General features: G+C 31.7%; 4 protein-coding genes and 1 non-coding gene across 8 annotated transcripts in view; 3 read left to right on the top strand and 2 right to left on the bottom strand.

The window, feature by feature from the left end:
• Nucleotides 1-8,969, bottom strand: part of LOC125878447 (uncharacterized) — a 36,134-nt gene extending 27,165 nt beyond the window's left edge. The window contains exon 1 of one of the 2 annotated variants that reach the window (XM_049559702.1): nt 8,958-8,969. The gene's annotated coding sequence lies outside the window, so the exon portion shown is untranslated. The remainder of the gene's footprint in view (nt 1-8,957) is intronic. The other variant, XM_049559700.1, reaches the window with a different exon arrangement.
• Nucleotides 356-1,533, bottom strand: LOC125878453 (protein INAPERTURATE POLLEN1). Its single transcript, XM_049559711.1, has 2 exons — nt 1,426-1,533; nt 356-1,334 (listed from the first exon to the last, which is right to left on the bottom strand). Exons 1-2 carry the CDS (start codon nt 1,439-1,441, stop codon nt 562-564), a joined length of 789 nt encoding a protein of 262 aa, XP_049415668.1. The 5' UTR covers nt 1,442-1,533; the 3' UTR covers nt 356-561.
• LOC125878446 (probable xyloglucan galactosyltransferase GT19) lies at nt 3,401-5,318 on the top strand. Its single transcript, XM_049559699.1, has one exon. It carries the CDS (start codon nt 3,790-3,792, stop codon nt 5,113-5,115), a length of 1,326 nt encoding a protein of 441 aa, XP_049415656.1. The 5' UTR covers nt 3,401-3,789; the 3' UTR covers nt 5,116-5,318.
• On the top strand, nt 6,323-6,393 carry TRNAG-GCC (transfer RNA glycine (anticodon GCC)). Its single transcript has one exon. It is a non-coding gene; the product is annotated as a tRNA-Gly (tRNA).
• Nucleotides 8,970-8,995: 26 nt separating the features above from the next.
• Nucleotides 8,996-13,613, top strand: LOC125878441 (uncharacterized). 3 transcript variants are annotated; one of them, XM_049559694.1, is made up of 5 exons: nt 8,996-9,062; nt 10,618-10,852; nt 11,071-11,250; nt 11,491-11,992; nt 12,097-13,613. In XM_049559694.1, exons 2-5 carry the CDS (start codon nt 10,742-10,744, stop codon nt 13,290-13,292), a joined length of 1,989 nt encoding a protein of 662 aa, XP_049415651.1. In that variant the 5' UTR covers nt 8,996-9,062; nt 10,618-10,741; the 3' UTR covers nt 13,293-13,613. The 3 variants fall into 3 exon arrangements, with proteins under 3 accessions (XP_049415651.1, XP_049415648.1, XP_049415649.1); XM_049559691.1 differs by having other exon boundaries at nt 9,030-9,375; XM_049559692.1 differs by having other exon boundaries at nt 9,030-9,375; nt 10,615-10,852.
• The last annotated feature ends 5,669 nt before the right edge of the window (nt 13,614-19,282 follow it).

The raw sequence follows: 19,282 nt of genomic DNA, 5'->3' as shown, positions 1-19,282 counted from the left end.
CAATTTACAGATTTATTCTTCGAGCTACACCTTCATCAAACCTAAAAGTTCTCATTATCCTCTATCATTCGAATCTACAATTTACCCTTCTTAGAAAGTTTTCTAACATAGAAACCTCTCATTCATTCTCTTCAACTCACCCTTCTGACCCGCCCTCTGTCATGAGGGTCAACTGAATCAATATTTTTTCCCTTTTATTGAAGAAAAAAAATATTTGAATTTGACCCGACCCATTTGACACAAGCACACCATAAGAAGTTGTGAAGAGTGCTTTCAAATTGATAATGCTAAAAACTACCTTATTAATGTTAAAAGGGCTAACAAAACAAACTCCATTGTATTATTTCAAAATCTACAAATTTCATCTCCATACACAATTGCATTACAAACTGAACAAAAATTTGGCGGGAAAAAACAGAGAGATACAGAAATGAAACATTAGCTAGTTAATACTGCAGTCTTAATCCTTTCAAGAACCAGAAATTAGTGACTAATTAGTAGAGATTAGTCAAAGATTAGTGGCTTAATTTAGAAATCTGTGCACTGATTCTTCTTCTGCAACTATAATTCCAAAGAACACTTGTCAAATTGACTGAGCAATTCACGATTTCGAAACCCAACAAGGAATTGAGCTAAAGCTTCGAGAAAAACCGCCGCCTGATTAACATCCGTCACGTTCAGTATATCGGAAAGTACACTCCTCCGTAGCCTGTTCGCATCCACAAATACTCCGACCAGTTCTTCCATCTCCGCCGCCGCTGATTCTCCCACAACCCCTTTCATCTCCTGCTTCCTCCCTTCACATTTCCCCCATTCCACCGCCATTTTTTCGACGAACATCGCCTGCGCGTCGCGTGCACGCGCCGCCAGTGCAGGCACCATTAGCCTCAATCCACACTCGATTTGATCGACCCCAGTAGTTAATTTCCTCGACGGACTCTTCCACGCCATTACCACATGCCAATTTTGCAGTTTATCGAATATATCTGAGTCAATTTCAGATTCTGAGTCGCCGATAAATGAACGGAGGAGATTTGTGAGGAGGTATGGGTGAAGATCGCCGACCCAGAGGAAGGGTTTTTCAAAGGGGTTTCGCCAATCTGGGTAAAGTACCTGAGAGACGTCGTTTGCGGCGGCGAGATCTAGGGCTTCGTAGTATTTAAGGAAGTGACGGTGCATTACCTCGACGTGCGAAGCTAGGAGAATTGGGCCGGAGGTGGCGGATGATGACATGGCGTGACGGAGCTGAGGGAGGTGAACGTTCTTGAGAGTCTTGAACCATCCATCGTAGTAATCTTTGAATGGCTTCGAAGATTTCTTGAACCCAAAATGAGCTGAATTGAAATGAGAAAAAAAACGAACACTTGTTAGTTTCTTGAGATTGAATGTGTACTATGTGTTAATGGAAGAGAAAAAAGTAGTTACCTATGGCTTTGAACATCTTTGAAAAGAGAAGAATCGGCTCTGTTTTCGTTTCTTCTTTAGCAGAAAATGAAGATGAAGAAGCGAAGAAGAAGAAGAAACAGAGTTCAAACTTAGCGGGAAGTATTATTGGTTTATTTACTCTGAATTTATATGGGATTCTATTGGGCCAATTACAACTTTATAGAAAAGAGGATTCTATTGGGCCAATTACGTTAGCGAAGGTTACAATGAGCCCAATGTGTATTTTTTTTTTTGTTTTCGATCGGTATTTGATCTCCACATTGAAGCTCCAACTAATTCATATCATGCATTGCAGGGTCTATTCCGAATTTCTGATGGTAGGATTCCCAACAAGATAAATTTTCATAACGTGCATTGCACTGCCTATTCTGAAGGTAGGACTATCAACAGAATAAACTTTCATATCGTGCATTGCACAACCTATTCTAAGGGTAGCACTCCTAATAGAATTTACTTTATACTCAAGGGTCGAATCCCCGATACCTCTAATTAAGGTGGAGTAATCTCGCTAAACTATTGAACACAACTTTCTTAATTTTTATTGTACATAAAATTAAAGAGGAAAATTTTAACCTAAAATTGCACGTCTTTTTTCCTTTAAAGTCACTGGTTTTTTGTCTTTCAAATGAACTAATTTTTTAAAAAAATATTTATACCTTTTAGTAATTGAACTTATGTTTAGTGAGGAGTAAGTTATTTAGATACTGAAATCATATCCAGTTTCAACTTATTGGATATTATAATAGGAAAATTATGAATAATTCCTCCTTTGCTCTTCCAAAATTGCACTCTACCAATTCATTTTTCTAAAGGTTTTTTTAATATAATACTATAAGCACAAAAAGGTAACAAATAAGAGACCAATAAGAATGGTAATGGAATGAATATGACATTTAAATTCTTAATTAAAATTTTTAAGTTCAAATTCTGAATATAAAAAGACATTCTATTACAGAGCACTTATGACTTAAGCAGGGGGGCCCACATAGAGTTCGCTGGGTGCTCGAGCACCCATTAATTTTGGTATAAAATTAACATAGAATTCCTAATAAAAAAAAGTGGGTTGATTAGCCGTACGACTCATGGTGGGTGCTTAAGGTTGTTTTAGTGTTGTTGAGCTTGAGTTTGAATCTCAATCTCAACATTTTTTTAAATATATTTTTTGAACTCCTTTTGTAATTATTTTCTCCGCCACTATTAAGCTAAGAGAACACTCATAATTTTAAAATTATAAATTCATCAATGACCTTAAGCGATTCGAATCTAAATTAATCAAGGTCCAATGGTAAATCATGGATTTCGAAGAAAAAGAATCAACTCAATGCACTAAATGTCAACTAAAATGGATCCATAAAAAAGAAGCCCATGTTAAATGTCTAAACTTCCCAAACTATTAAATTCTCTTGTCGGTGGAAATTTTGAGAAAATAATAATTAAATTTGTAACACTCACAAAACGACAACATGATGAGAGTCAAAAACCTCCATGCATGTGAACATTATAGATTTACCTATTAAAATAAAGTGGTTACTCCATAACAGAAATTACACTAAAAATAAAGTCACCAATAAACAAATCTCTAAACTATTGGTTACTCAATTCAAAACTGCATTTTAAAAAAATTATAAGTAGCACATCCAAAGGCCAATAAACTCAAAAAAATACTAACTATCCTTGAAAAGAAATAAAAAAAACTAGTCCAAAAGCCCTTGTTTTGACATTTCGATTCTCTCACGTTACCAAAATATAATTGACATGATTGTAACTAATTTATCATAATATTAAATACATAGAATTTGATATTTAGTATTTCCAAAATCTTCAATAACTTATCCATCGATACTCACCAAATGATAAGTAAAAATGAACGGACAAGAACGTACAATATTACATGCCAAATAGTTTTCTACATTTGAGATAAATTCCATTTATTTCTGTTCAGATTGTTCCAACTCTATCGCAGCAGTGGTAAAGAGGAAGGCAAAAAAAAAAGAACGGTATCCCACTCAGAGTCCTGTCCTCCATTTTCTCTGACTCAGTCTATCCTCCTTAAACAAACTGCCATTTGGGTATTTGCCACCATTTTCTTCATTCTTCCAAAAAACCCATTTCCTATTTCACCATTTTTGCAGATTTTTGTGTTCTGCAGAAGGTTGGTTTTGGTTATTGATTTAGATTTGGTGTTTCTTGAGAATGTGAACTCAACCCATCTTCTCTTTTTCGTTTTAATTCAAGATTCAGTGTTCAATTCTTGAAGTTTTTGGGTAAAGATTGAATTTTTTTTGGATTTGATTGACTCATCTCACCCTCCACCGACAGTTTCTTCACAGACCCCCCCTTTTAATGGCGATAAATTTCATTACTCATTTCTTCTTTCTTGTGTTTTTCCTCTTTACCTTCTCTGCCACTTGTCAAGATTCCGATCTTGAAACTGATTGCACAAACAAATGGATCCATATCAGACATCTACCACCTCAATTCAATCTTGACCTTTTATCAAATTGCTCTGCATATCCTCTGTTTGATAATTTCTGTCCTTATTTAGCAAACCATGGCCTTGGTCAAAAGACTCACAACAAATCACACAGCTGGTATCGTACTGATCCTTTTATGCTTGAGCTTGTTTTTCATCGTAGAATGCTTGAATACCCTTGTCTTACATCTGATCCTACTCATGCCAATGCAATTTATGTGCCTTATTATGGTGGTCTTGATAGTCTTAAGTACTTGTATGGTCCTGAAGTTAATTCAAGTTTTCAGCATGGTTTAGATTTGTATGATTTTCTTGTCCATGTTGATTCACCTAATATTTGGAGTAGAAACTATGGTCATGATCATTTTATGGTTATGGCAAGGCCTGCTTGGGACTTTAATCAACCTTTGAATAGTGATCCTTTATATTTTGGTACTTCATTTCTTGAATTGCCTGAGTTTTACAATGTGACTGCATTGACTCATGAAAGTAGAGCTTATCCTTGGCAAGAACAAGCTATTCCATATCCCACTTCATTCCATCCTCCGAATTTAGCCTTTTTCGAATCTTGGGTGAATAGGTTAAGGAGGTCTAGGAGGACTACATTGATGTTGTTTGCTGGTGGTGGTGGAATTTCAGCTAATCCTAATGTTAGGAGAAGTATTAGACTTGAGTGTGAGAATGCTACAAGTATGAGTGCTAATGGCACAGGGTACGAGAAATTGTGTGAATTTGTAGATTGTTCTAATGGGATTTGTCAACATGATCCTATAAGGTTTATGAAGCCAATGTTGCAAGCTAGCTTTTGTTTACAGCCTCCAGGGGATACACCAACTAGACGTTCCACGTTTGATGGGATTCTTGCAGGGTGCATTCCTGTGTTCTTTGAAGATTTGTCCGCGAAAAAACAGTATGGATGGCATTTACCAGAGGAGAAGTATGAAGAATTTTCAGTGTCGATACCTAAAGAAGACGTTGTGTTTAAGGGGTTGAGCATTGTTGATGTTTTAACAAGTATACCAAGAGCTCAAGTTAGAAGGATGAGAGAAAAGGTTTTGGAAATGTTGCCTAGAGTTATGTATAGAAAGCAGGGAAGTTCTTTGGGTTTGAGGAGTAAAAAGGATGCCTTTGATATTGCAATTGAAGGCACTTTGGAAAGAATCAAGTCTAGGCTTCAAGAAGTAGCAGCTCAATAATTATTTATTATTCTATCTCTTATTGTTCTTGTTTATCTATTACTATTACTATTATTTATATAACACATCAAATGGTGTAGAGATAGTTTTGTATTCCATATTTCCACCGATAATGAATCAATGTAAAGGCAATCATTTAGAAATTCTTGGTTACTTTACCCCTAATGCTAAGTTGTACAGCAAAAACCAAAAGATGTAAGACAATGATCATGTACCAGAACTTAGCTTTTCATGCAAATGAACATCAGAATTCTGAATATAACTGAAGGTACTAATAGAAAATCCATCTAACAATGGTAAAACTAACTGGTTTAGAGGTCTACTAAGTGAACAAAGCTAAATGTTAATGAAAAAGGAAACAACCTACTGTATGCTTTACTTGAGTCGAGGGTCTAATGAAAATAATCTATCTACCTTCACAATATAGGGGTAGGTTGTGTGCACCACGAAGCAAGAGTTTTGAGCCATACTAAAAGGGATTCAGTAGCATTTTGATAAATCTGTGTTATTGCAAACTGAACCTCTTGGCCTACCTGCTCAACTAGTCTCATGTGGATGTAATATTTGCCTCAATGTAATTTCCACCAAGCTTACACTCAAAGTTCAAAGAAAACATAATATGAAGACACTTAACTCATGGTAACAGTTGGGCCAAATAACACAGTGGGCTTATAAAAGATGCAAACTGAAGGCTTGGAAGTTCCTCAATAAAGATTTATCAAGGAAGACCAGAAACTGGGAATTGTAAGTCATTTTCAGAATTAGAAGATCAAGTGAACTAGACACAAATTTCTACTCATAATGGCATTAGAGGAAGAGGTCAAACACGTGGAAATTCTTTTTTTAGTTTGGGTGGCAGTGATATTCAATCTCAGTACCTCTATCTGCTCTGATGTCATGTTAAAGTGTGTGGCTATCTCATCTAAAAGCTTAAGTTGTTAGAGAGAGCACACTTTTATTAGTTAATGATATTCTCAACAACTAGTAAGACAAGACCTCACGGTTAGCGGATTCAATTGGCTCAGAAGATCAAATTAAGACGTCGACTTTCATAGTTAGATTAATTTTTACTTTTATTGAGTTAAACTAGACTTGTATACGTGACATGAAAAGCAAAAGCAAGAAGAAATAGAGGCCAAGCCTTGACTAGTCTAGTGAAATGGTATTTAAAACTACATATAATTTATAAAACATTCATAGACACGAAGCACCAGTGGTCTAGTGGTAGAATAGTACCCTGCCACGGTACAGACCCGGGTTCGATTCCCGGCTGGTGCATAATTTTTTTTCCTCAGATTTTAATCGCAATTTATTTTTTAATCAAACACATCTTTAATAATTGTTTTAAAAAATCCCATAACTCTTTTTATAAATGACTAGTTAGTATCTTTAATTTAAGTGGACTTTTTTTTCTTTTTCTTCTAGGGATAATATAACTGGATTGATATAAGTATAAATTATAGGAACCACATATTATAAGTACTAAATAACATTTTATCCCTTCTAGTTTTCTATTTACCAAAAATCCCTTAAAAATGATGTTTGCGGGATACATAGCGTTGTGCACGAGATACATTAGGTTTGATACATTCCACATAGCGTTGTGCACGGATACATTAGGTTTGATACATTTCACATAGCGGGATACATAGTGTTGTGCATGAGATACGTAGCGTTTGATACATTCTACATAGCGGGATACATAGCGTTGTGCACGGGATACATGCGGGATACATAGGTAAATAAGAGATTTTTGAAATTTTTGAAATAAGTAGAGATAAATGGATATTAAGGTAAGTAAAAGAGTGTAGTTAAGTAATTTGTCCTTGATATAATTTGTAAAACTATGACTTAGTTAATGAATGAGAAACATTTATAAATGTCATGTTTCATTAGTCATTTGTTAGGCACATACAAATTAAACCTAAGTTTGAATTTCATTTTTTTTCCACTTCCTACGTGGTCATTTAGTCTCCAAGAAAAAAGCTAGCCCCACACTATTAGGGGACCATTTCTATATAATAAGATTATATTTATTATTGCGTTACTGATTAAAGTTCTCACTTAAGAATAGCTTTTAACACTTTTTAAGGACCACTTACCTTATATTGCTAATTTTATTTATTTAACTTGTATATATATGCATCAAAAAGTGTAAAAACTATATATCTACCACTGGTTTATAATGCATTGGATTCCAATGCAAGACTTACCAACTTTATGTATGCTTTTAATTACCAGTACATATTTTGTCATTTTGAAAAATAGATTTTAGGGTTTGTTTGTTCCGAAGATAAGTTTTGACGAGATTAGTTTATTACGATATTATTTTAGTGAATGTTTAATTTGTTGCATTTGAAAAATAATAAGTAACACGGAATAATTTTTAAGGACAAATTATTTGTTTCACAAAAGTCCCCTTTGTCTGTGTAAAGAATATGAAAAGTGATATTAAAAAATGCCTGAGGACATATTTTATCATTTTAATTATCTCAATATAAGTTATACCAAAATTATTATTTCACAATCTCGTAATATTAATTCGATATGATGAAGATTAATATGTGGAGATGAGAAGCACATTATTCGATACACTGTTGAAATAACAGATAGACGAATAAACGGAGATCGCATAATAGAAGGAAGACTAATAATTGCACCAACTGGCATACAAAGTTCTACATTACCAATTTACCGTTATTCCCTAACATTTTTATTTATTTATTTTAATCAACAATAATAATATATCAGTATTCCCCTAGTTAGATCCGACAAGATAAGTTATAGCAAATCTAAAACAATAATAATATATCAATATTCCCCTAGTTAGATCCGACAAGATAAGTTATACGCAAATCTAAAACAATAATAATATATCAGTATGATTCCACAAGTTAGATCCGACAAGATAAGTTATACGGAAATCTAAAATAATAATAATATATCAGTATGATTCCACAAGTTAGATTCGACAAGATAAGGTATACGCAAATCTAACTTTTATAGCTATCATATACTTTTGTCATTAAAACATATAACATGCCTATGTATTTGAGATAGAGTGATTATTTTCAATAAATGAAATAATGTATAATCATTCAAATATTTATAATTTATTTAATTTATCAATTTCAATTCCTTAATTACTTTATTAAACTTATTTTGCTCAAACACTATCACATAATATAGTCAGTGAGTCAATTGGTCACTTTTTGACAGAAGGGGCCTAAGTTGGTCTGAAATCATTATCAAGTGCATATTTTGCAGTTTGCAGACACCCACAGATACTCTAATATATATATTTTTTGTTATTACTATGATTGCTTTAAATTACGGGTATGAGTTAGAGCGTTTTATTTAACATCATAAAGCCTGAGCTTCATGAATTTTTAAAATTTTACTATTTGTATTTTTATTTTTTTTGTCATTAGTACTACTTTCTATTTCAATCTTATTATTTACTATCCTCTTCGATTTAATTTATTTGATGTTTCAATCAAAAATAAATATTTTATTTTACTTGTGCATATCAATTTTAAGCTTGGAATTCTTTAAAGGACTTTGAAGAAAGAGCCTTGGAAAAGAGCATTTTTATTATTATTCCAACCTCAGTATAAAATAAAGGGAAAGTTAGATACATATATTTCCGAACTATCGTGAATGGTATGAAAATATCTTTCATCATACTTTTGAAATATTAATACTTCTGTCGTCCAAAAATTAGAGCATATATACCTTTATACTCCAATACAGAATTATTGTCCTTGTAAATTTTAGTTTTGTTTCGGCTGGAGAAAAAACAGAGGGCCCAAAGTAGGGAAGGGAGTGGTTAAGCAGAACATAGAGAGAGAGTGTGTGTGTCCAAAAAGCAAACAGAAAAGAAAAGATGAAAGAGAAGAGGGTATTTATGGATGATGAAGAAAGATGATCCCACACTATCTCTTGTGGTAAATCCCACGCAAAGATACAACCTTTAAGCTTCCAAAGATACCATCTTTTCTTCACTATCTGTAAATTGTAATCTTGATTTTTCTTCTTTTGTGCTTCTGATATTTCTGTGTGTGCTTATTAATGGTGGGTGGGGGGTAATGTGTAATATCTGTATATCCAGCAATATTTAATTTGATCTTCTTGGATCCACAAAAACATGTCTTGTTCTTTCACCTTCTCAAAAAGTGCAAACATTTAAGGATAGCAGAAAAGAAGTTGTTTTTGTTCAATGGGGTTATGATGGACTCTTTCTTCTTCCATTCCCTTGTTGTAAGTTCTTCCTTTATGTATGTATGTATGTGTGTGTGAGAGAGAGAAAGAGATCTCTTTTCCACTATTGAGTTCTTGAGATTCAAATGTTTGTTGTTGTGAGCATTGTTTTCTTTTGATTGATTTCTTATGGGTATTCTCTTCCTGTTTCATTTTTTTTTTGTTTATGTGTTTTTTTCTTTGGATTGGCTATTGAGGTGTAGCTGTTGTTGTTTATGTGTATTGCTTGCATGCAGTTTCTTAATGGTATACTCATTAGGTTGCTTTCTCCTTGCCTTGTCAATATAGCGTGTAAAGGCTCGTGATAACGCTCTTGTGGAACTAGGCTCTTTTAAGATGGTGCGAAAGAGTTCATCTTTACCGAGAAGATTGTCTCTTTTCATTGGCATTAAGCTCCAATGTAGTATATTTTCATGGGTTCTGTTGTACAAGTTTTTCTGAGAGAAAAAAGACAAATCTTTTTGTGGTTTAAATTCATCAGTTTCTGTTTTGTAGTGTGTGATTATTTCTCTGTCTCATGAATTAGTTTTCTTTGTTTGGTTTTATTCTTACAGTTGCAAAAAAATAAATAAATACTTGATAAGGACAGAAGGAGAAAACAATGATTGAGCTCACAAGACTAGGTCAATAATGCATTGGTTCATCTGAGTTGTTTACATTAGCTGATTATTGAACTGTTTGGCCTGCTGAAAAAAATGTCTTCTTTCTTAATGGTGTTTTCACTTGACTACTGTAGGTTTATATATTCTTCCCTTTTAAAGATTGAGAGCAAACAAAATTACATTGAGAATTAGCAATTTTGGCATGATATTGTATTTTGGGTTGCCTCTCTATATTAGGTCTTTAAGTGAAGCAGATCACAGAAAATGTAGTGAGAAAGTTTACTTATTAAAGCAAGTGTTGCTTATCTGATCTTGAACTAAGATGGCTACTCAACCAATAGGAATTGTCTAGTTTAGGATCATACAGTGCTATTCACATGGAATTCTTAGGTTAATAGACTGAGATCTATGATATTAATCTTGAGAATTTGATGTTGTACAACAAAATAGTATGTTCCTTGTCATTTTGACAACGACATATGCTTGAGCTTCTTTATTGCTGGAATTTCTCACATTGTGTGTAGTTGGTATGAGATTGAACAGTGTGATCATTCTTTGTATGCTCTATAGATGAGAATCTGTCTTACCACTTGTTATTTCTTTTGCTTTATCTTTTACTTTTTTGTTGTTTTTTAAGCAGTGAAAGCATGGAACTAAGGGACTTGGGTTGCAATGTATAAGGTCCTAGCAACAGTTGACAGTCCATAAATTTGTCAAACTCAATAGGACAATTGCTTTAAGATTTCATTTGTTGAGAGAGCATAATGTTTGTTACCGGCGACTATGATCTGAGTTTATCATTGAAGTATAAGGAACCTGTCAAAGCCGTTTTCAAGGAGACAATATTCGGGCATGATCATACATTCAAGACACAGGTACTTAATGATACCAACTAGTTCAATTTCATACGGTTTAAGAATATTTTTGACATAATTAAAATGGCGTGAATATACTACCTGCAAATATCATATATGGACTGCAGGTCAAATTAAGCAGCATATATATCTAAGAAAATGAAAAGAAGATGTGTGCTTAATAGTGGACAATATGTTCATGTTCTTTTCTTTTCACCCACTTTTTATTATTTCTTTAGGTTTATGAACCTCATCACCTGTGCTACACCCAAGAGGATACGATGATGGATTTGAGCTGGAAAGAGTTGGATAGAGCTTGTTTTAGCAAAGGAGGCCAACAAGGAAATCCAGTTGCATTTGGAAATTTTACCAGATCACCTATGTCTGTTGATCAGAAGAGAATTTGCAGCATCCCTAAGGTAACTGAACAGGGAATTTTTTAAACGTGTCAAGAGTCTTTCTAGGTTTTCCTCATTTTTGGTCTTCCCTACTTTTTGACGAATCGCTTAAAGAGAAATGTCATGCTAAGAAATCAAAGAGAAGCTAAATCAAGTAGTTGTTACTTTGATATAGAGAGATAACATGTTGTTTTGGACTTTAAAAGATCTCTTAAAAGCTGTACTTGATGGTTTGTTCATGTTATTGTTATATTTCTTCAGGTGTTCAACTGGTTACAAGAGAAGCAAGTCATGTTTCCAGGGTTCCAGCAACGACATTCAAATCCTCAAATTTGTCCCACTCATTATCTTGATCATATTGATAGGGGGAACTTGAATAAGAGACATGGTTTCTTCAATAGTTTAGAGAATTCAATCACAGAAAATCATTATTACCATGGTGGTGTAGCACATCATTCTGAGGAGGTTAATCTCTCGTTGAGCATTGGTAGGAACAATATGAAAACAACTGTCAGTACAAAGACCTTTGATCATATCATTGATTTAGAAGAATCAGATGATACTAGGGATTCTAATGCAGGACTAAATCCCCAGTCTCCTATGGATTCTACTCGTGTTTCTTATTCTGGATATAAGCGTGATTACCAATGCACTCATAGCTTCACAAACAACGCTACAGATAATTGGTTTGATGGGACTACACAAAAATATTTTGTTCCAAATGACAGCACGAGTTGTGTTGAACAGAACCCTTTAGCTGAAGGTCTGAAAGTTCTTTATCCTTCACTCATAGCTGCAAACTTTAAAGGCAAAATACTATCAATATTATGTCATTTTGTGTTTATCTGATTTCTGCATATTCTGCAGGAGTTGAACAATGTGAGAAGACTCTCCTTTCTAGAGATATATCAGGAAAGGGCAAAGTTCTTTTTTCCGATGAACGAGCTTTTTTGGACCTTAACAAATCCATATTTGATGATTCTTTACACTTTGATGATCCTAGCTTGGCATGTTCTTCAAGTAAATCTTCCTCAAGAGAGTCACACGGACTGTCTGGTGAGCCTCGTGAAAGCACCTTTCCCACTGCTTCTAAAAGGAGAGAGCAAGATGATGACAATCCAAATGAGACTTCTGCTATTGTTCCCCAAAGAATTCTTAGTCCTGTGACTGGCAGCAATCACGGTTATAAAAGAACAAAAATTGTTGGAGTTGAACAGTTCTTGATAAACCTCAATCATCCTCTTTCAGACAGTAGTGAAAATCCTGGCAGTCTCACTACTGACAACGATGATCAAGTTTCTAGTACACCAGAAAACAAAAGCAAGGAAACCAAGCATGATCCAATGTCTTCTCCTGACTATAAGACTCAAGAATTTGTCAAGGATAGCGGTCCTGATAGATCGCTCTCGTCATGCAAATCTTCTTGTTTTGAGGACATCTCAAGTGGCATAGAGACATTGCAAGCCGGAACTCAATTGAAAAATTCAGGTTCTAAAAAATCTGAAACACTTCAAACAAATATATCTCCACGTCAGGAGGATGTCGACTCTTCCAGTAACAGTGATCACCAGATGGGAGAAACATCAGAAGTCGATGATCAAATCAGAAGAGGAGCAGTGTCCCTCATCTATCTTGCACTGGAATGTTCTGAACCAAGCGTTGTTATTAGCATGAACAAGATTGAAGGTGATCAAAATACAGAACAACCACAATGTTCTTCAGACACTTTTGAAGAAATGGTGCTCAAACAACCCGAAACCTCCATTGACGACTGTTGTGTGACCTCAAATGCATTTGAATTCAATGCCACAGAGAGAAAAGACTATGGAATAACATTAAAGAGAGGACGAAGAATGAAAGATTTCCAAAGGGATATTATGCCAAGCTTGGCAACACTTTCTAGGCATGAGATTTGTGAAGATATAAAGATTATGGAGACAGCACTTAGATCAAGAGAATACAAGAGACATAGGTCCAAAATGACTGATGGAAACAAGTGGTTCAATCCTGTAAGAAATAGAAGATCCAGACTCAACTATGTAGGCCGCAAGTATTATTCATGAATTGTTGATTTCATCATTGATATTGAGGAAATTGTGACAAATTTAGCAAAGAAGATAGGATCAAAGAATTGTTATGGAAGTTTTGACTCTTGACCATGATACTACTTTTTGATATCTATGTTAAGAGTTCAATTTCGAACCATACTTAATTTGTGCAGCGTCTGTGTTTTGCTTGGGACTGAGGCGTAGTTGTTGTCTATGTTTTGCCTCTAACTTTATTCTCCTAAGCAACTATTTAATCTAAGGCTTCTAGGAGGATAATTTTGTTAAATGAAAAGATTGCCATGCTTGCAATATCTAAGACAGAACAGTGGATCATGTTCATTTCCACACTTAGTTTTGCTAAACAATCATTCAACTTGTTCCTTATCATTACATTTTTGTCTGTTGGGATATGTCTCAACTACTGGACTCCTATCCTTGTAATAATCCGTTGTCTCACCGTGATCTTTTCTTGAATTCTAAAAGTTAACTTTTGTTGCTCAACCCTGCAAGGGCAGAACACCTACTGTACGTTGTCTAGTCAGAATAGGAGAACACTCATCTTGGAGTGAGCTTACTACTTAGATGCTTTTAGTATTTATCTGTTATATCTTAATGGCTTGAGAAAAAAAATTTAGGTAATTGGATTGTTACGAGACCACTAAGTAATATATATAAAAAAATAAAAATCGTATGACTTGAGTAAAAAAAAATAGCTTATTGGATTGAAATCTTGGATGATTTTTTAATTGGAAGACTCAAGTGATGATTGCCTTCTAGATTAAATCATTATGTCGCGCTATTATTAATTAAACATATCATTTTAGTTCAAGATGTGTGCAACTCAATGGGAAATCATGCATTTACTTTAACATTAGCAAAAAATTTATAATCATTTCCAGAATTTTTACTTCATAAAAGAAGGTTGATGAAATAGTTTTAAAAAGTTCTCTCTTAATACCATATATTAGTAGACTTGGATAATCTTACAAGTTATAAATTAAATACCATATTTTATGAGATTGTGTACTTTTAGAGATAAATTTTTGGATTTAAAGAGCATTTAATGTGGCTTGTCGTGTTTTTTATTTACACGTTCCTTAAAAAAATATTAATACAAGTTCTTTAACTGTTTTATATTTATTTATGTAGTAAGATATGATTTCTTTATTGAATATTTACTTGAATTTACTTGTGTGTCATGATTGATGTGTTTGTAATTTTCAAAAATAATTACAAAAAATAGTTTGAGGTAAACACTAGTAGACGATTTTCTTATTTTTATTTTTACCTAAGGGTTGCAACTTAAACCAATCACTTAAATTCAGAATTCCAATGTCATTAATTAATAAATTAATTAAATAAAAGAGTTAACCTAAATAGCTTCCCACCAGACCATCTAAACCAAAAGCTAACAGATGTATAACATACATATAATGTCTATATAACATGTGTATAACATTGTATAATCAATGTATATTAGCTAGAAAAAATGTATACAGTGTTACTTCGCACCAGTTTAAATTTCTTGGGCTGGTCTTTTTATCTCCTTCCCTACGTAGTTCATGGACCAACCCTTGTCCTACAATTTAGCAAAAATGAAAAAAGAGAATCATCTATTTTGATCTTAGAGTTCAAATATTTCTATTCAAATATCTCACGACATGAGTTGACGATAACCATATAACACATATATGATATACAGAGTTTCAAGAAAATCCATTCACTCCCAAAATCAATCACTCTAAGAAAGGATATACAATATAATTAAAAGATAGTAACATTATGTGTTAGCTACTTTTCATCTCTATAATTGAAAACACTCATTATCATTTGTCATGACGTTTCGAATCCATGATAATCGTGGAAAATTTGAAACTCCATGACTTTTTTTTTTTTCAATTACTAGGAGTAAAAGGTGACTACTTGTGATTTTTTTCACTATTGAAGGCCCCTATGAGCCAAGGACAATTGATGACAAGATAGAGGAGTACAAAAAATGGATGGGGACAAAGAAAATCTAAGTAGTTACCTTACATCAAAGATTTGTTTGTCCCCTAGTTATTAGCGTAAACTAGCTAGCTGCTACAAGACAAATAAGAATGGCTTGTACACCTAGGGTTAGGGAGGCCTATTATGGATATTTATGTGTCCAAAATATATTGTCCTACAAAATAAAATAATTAACCTGCCAAATTTGGTTAAATCAAATGGCCAACCATATGATAATTCTGTGTGTTGTTGTGTCTAGAATGTAAGGATTCTTGATTGCGCGTGAATATTCAATAGTTTGTAGTCATGTCTCAAGATGTAGATTATATTTGTACTGACTTTTTATGTAAAACGATAGAAAGTATATTTAGGTTATGAAGAGTCTTAATCATATAAATAGTTTAATGTGGTCATTGATATCTGATCTCAATCTCAAAATGTGTCCAAGGAACTATATCGAAGATATTTTCAATGTTACTATTAAAAAAATGTTAAAATTATGATTTATAATTTTGGAAACGGAGAGTTAATTTTACTCAAAAATTGACAATGTTTACTCGCCAACGGCCACTTCTATTTTATCACTTCCGACGTTTGAATTGAATATGAAAATTTTGGTGTAGATTTTTTTTATTTACAAGTTGAAGAAATTGTAATCTATATTCAATTCAAATAATGTTTGGATTGAATTTTTTAGGTTCGATTTTGAAATTTTAATTTTGACTTTTGAGCCTTTAAGGCAGATCATAATAATTAACAATCTCACTTCATTTAATAGTTTGTTGAATAAGTTTCTACTATTAATAAAGATTGAGGTCATTGTGTCTCCCATACTGTATAATTTCATATTAGACACATAAGATATAGATAAAGGTCAATATAAGATATGAAAATTCCAGATTTTTAAATATATCCAAAAATCCATTGTACTAAATCCAATATCTAATTCGAAATCCATAACTTTTAAAAATAAAATCCAAAGTTCAATTCATGATCCAAAACTCTAAATCCACCTCTACTTCACACATTACTTCCCTTTCTTAATTCCTACTTTTATCTTCTACTAGTGAAACTATCTGCGCTTCATGCGGCAATATAAAATACTTATAAGATAATAATATGAAATATGTAATAGTTAGGTTAGTATCAAATATATAGATAATTTTAATATTTCTCTTCATCTGCGATATCATAGGTTTTTTCATTTTTTTAAACATATAAAATATAAATTTATTTGTATATGTATATAGTAGAACAAAATATTCATCGTGGTGAAGTAAATGGAATAAGAGATAATATGTTGAAATAACAATATATTGTATTGCGTTGAAAATATTTTATATGTTTTAATTTTCTCTATCTTTTGTAGGAGTACTAATTTTCTTTTCAAACTCTGATTTCGTCAAAACAAAATTGATTTTTTTATTATGTCCTTATTATTATATTTGCTTATTATAATTTTTTAAACATTAATTAAATATTTATAAGATTTATGAAAAATGAAACATACAAAAGTTGTGAATAATATTTAATATTAAAAGTTACAAGTAAGATGAAGAGACATGAGTTATAAATAATTTAAATGTATAATTTTATTAGACATTAAATGTATTACTAATTATGCATTGATTTTATTTGTAAAATAAATAAATAAAAATAAGGGGTGAAAATACAAAAAATAAACAGAGAAAATATAAAAATTGATGACTACATAAAAAATATAAATACATTTCAAAGCAAAAAGAACGGTGACGAAAACAGATTGTTACATGCGCAAAAAATGGTATCATGAAAATAATATTTTATTTTTCAATTACTTTTTTATAATTATAATAAAAATGAAACTCCTAACCATCATAATTTTTTTTGTTGTTGTTACAATTAGATAATTATATTAATTTTGCTTCATAACAAAGAAAAAGTAGAATAATAAAGGATCAAATGATTAGCATTGATAATATAATACATTTAACTAAATTATTTATACAAATCAAAATTTAGAAAATTCTATCAAAAGTAACTAAGTTGCTAATACAATTCAAAGTAAAAAAATAATCTCTAATTATGCTTCATTTTTTTTCCTTCTATCATCTTCCTTTGCAAGTAGATCCGCCATCATGTTTTGATCCATATGTCAAACTCTTCATTATATGCAACCAACTGAATAAAAAAAATATCATATACCAATTAAAAATAATTATGTCAAAAGAAAGAACGAAATTTAAACTATATGTAATATATTTGTATATTATCTTTTCAATAGTACTAACAATACTAAATAATAATTATTTCTTGAAATCTAACAAATATTATAATCAAACTATATTATATCCGAAAAACTAACTATTAGAAAGAGCAATTGCATACAGACAAAACATTGTTAAGAATTACAAAGATTTTTTTTAATCATACTTGCTTGATGAATGATAATACAAACATTAAAAAATATTAAGAAAGCATGTCTAAGTACATAAAAATAAAAAGAAAGACTTGAGAATGACTTTGTATGTGAATCTTCGTGAAAATAAATATGAATATATAGACAAAATAGAGGAAATGAAAAAATAAGGACTTGAGAATGATATATTTATCAACTCCATGTACTTTTTTTTTTTGTTACATGTTTGTTTCATTCACAAACCAAATATGAATTTATATAAACAAAAATAGAGGAAATAAAAAATAAAAATTTGCAACGAAATATTTCTTACCTTCATGTACTTTTTTTTGTTACAAACCAAACCAATATGATGAAAAGTGAAAGGATAATTGTGAATGTGAATCTTAATGAAACTAATATGAATTTATAGGTAAAATAAAGGAATACCATAAGACATCATAAACTTACAAATTTAAGTTTGGAGGTTATGGACATAAAAATTATGAGAGTTATGAATAATATTAAAAGTAAAAATTAAAGAGGGACAAGTCATGGGTAATAAATCCTTGTGAATAAATTAAAAAATAAAGATAAAAATACTTAAAATGTAAAAAAAATTATTATCATTTCATGATTTGAAGTGAGATAAAAAATAGAAAAAGAATGTGGAGAGTTTTTTGTTGTAAATGTTCATACATTAATAAAATATTTATTTGTATAAATTAAGTAATATATTTTTACAATACAATAAATAATTTGAATTAAAAAAAAAGATAAATTATGTTTCTCCTTTTATTATAAGTGAGACAAATAAATAAAAAAAGAATATGAAGAGTTTTTGTTATAAATGTTCCTCCATCAATAAAATATTTATTTGTAATAAATTTAAGTAATTTATTTTTATAATATAATAATTAATTTATTTTTAAAAAAAAAAAGCCAAAAAGAAAAAGAAAAAAGCTAAATGCAAATGGAGGCCATAGAGAAGTGTCTCATCACCTTATCTATGGTCCTCCTTTATATATATACATATATATTTTATTTTATTTTTTTGGTGGTAAATTAATATAATTCCAATCCTACACGATTCTATTTAATTTGCCATGCCACTTGACTTTTGTCCTTTACTCGTTCACACTAGTTGAGTTTTTTTTTTAAGTTAGTTTCAATTTAGTGACATGATTGTCTATAATTATATATTCTTCCAAGTTTGTTAGACATTGATTGAGATTGAAAGTATTAATCTAACTTTTCACCACCAATAGCATATCGACACGATCAAGTGATCTTTCAATATAATAATTTAATATCGATCACATCAAACTGAAATAAGATTCGAAAACTCATTTATGTTTTCATCTGAACTCTCACATCACATTAATCCTATTAAATACTATGTAATGCCTCTTAGATATTAAGGTGTGGCTCTAGTTATCAATTATATTGAATCACCTTGATTAATTATGGTAAAAAAGAAAGAAAACATAAACAATATATAGCTAGCATACCTTTATTTTGGCTTTGGAAAGTGTTGGTTTTTAAGTAGCTTTCTAAAGATTTTTTAACTGTTGAAATGAATTAGCCTAGTGTTTTGGCTTGAGGTGACGTACAAACAAACGTTCTATCTCTATCAAAT

This window comes from Solanum stenotomum, chromosome 10 (genome assembly GCF_019186545.1).
Source record: "Solanum stenotomum isolate F172 chromosome 10, ASM1918654v1, whole genome shotgun sequence".
NCBI classification, from domain to species: domain Eukaryota; kingdom Viridiplantae; phylum Streptophyta; class Magnoliopsida; order Solanales; family Solanaceae; genus Solanum; species Solanum stenotomum.
Note: the sequence above shows the minus strand (reverse complement) of the source record. Positions and strands in the feature narration are given on the sequence as shown.

Coding starts and splice junctions, on each gene's coding strand:
- LOC125878441 (XM_049559694.1), top strand. CDS start 10,742: ATGTTTGTTACCGGCGACTATGATCTGAGTTTATCATTGAAGTATAAG. Junction 10,853..11,070: donor ATCATACATTCAAGACACAG/GTACTTAATGAT, acceptor TTATTTCTTTAG/GTTTATGAACCTCATCACCT. Junction 11,251..11,490: donor GAATTTGCAGCATCCCTAAG/GTAACTGAACAG, acceptor ATATTTCTTCAG/GTGTTCAACTGGTTACAAGA.
- LOC125878446 (XM_049559699.1), top strand. CDS start 3,790: ATGGCGATAAATTTCATTACTCATTTCTTCTTTCTTGTGTTTTTCCTC.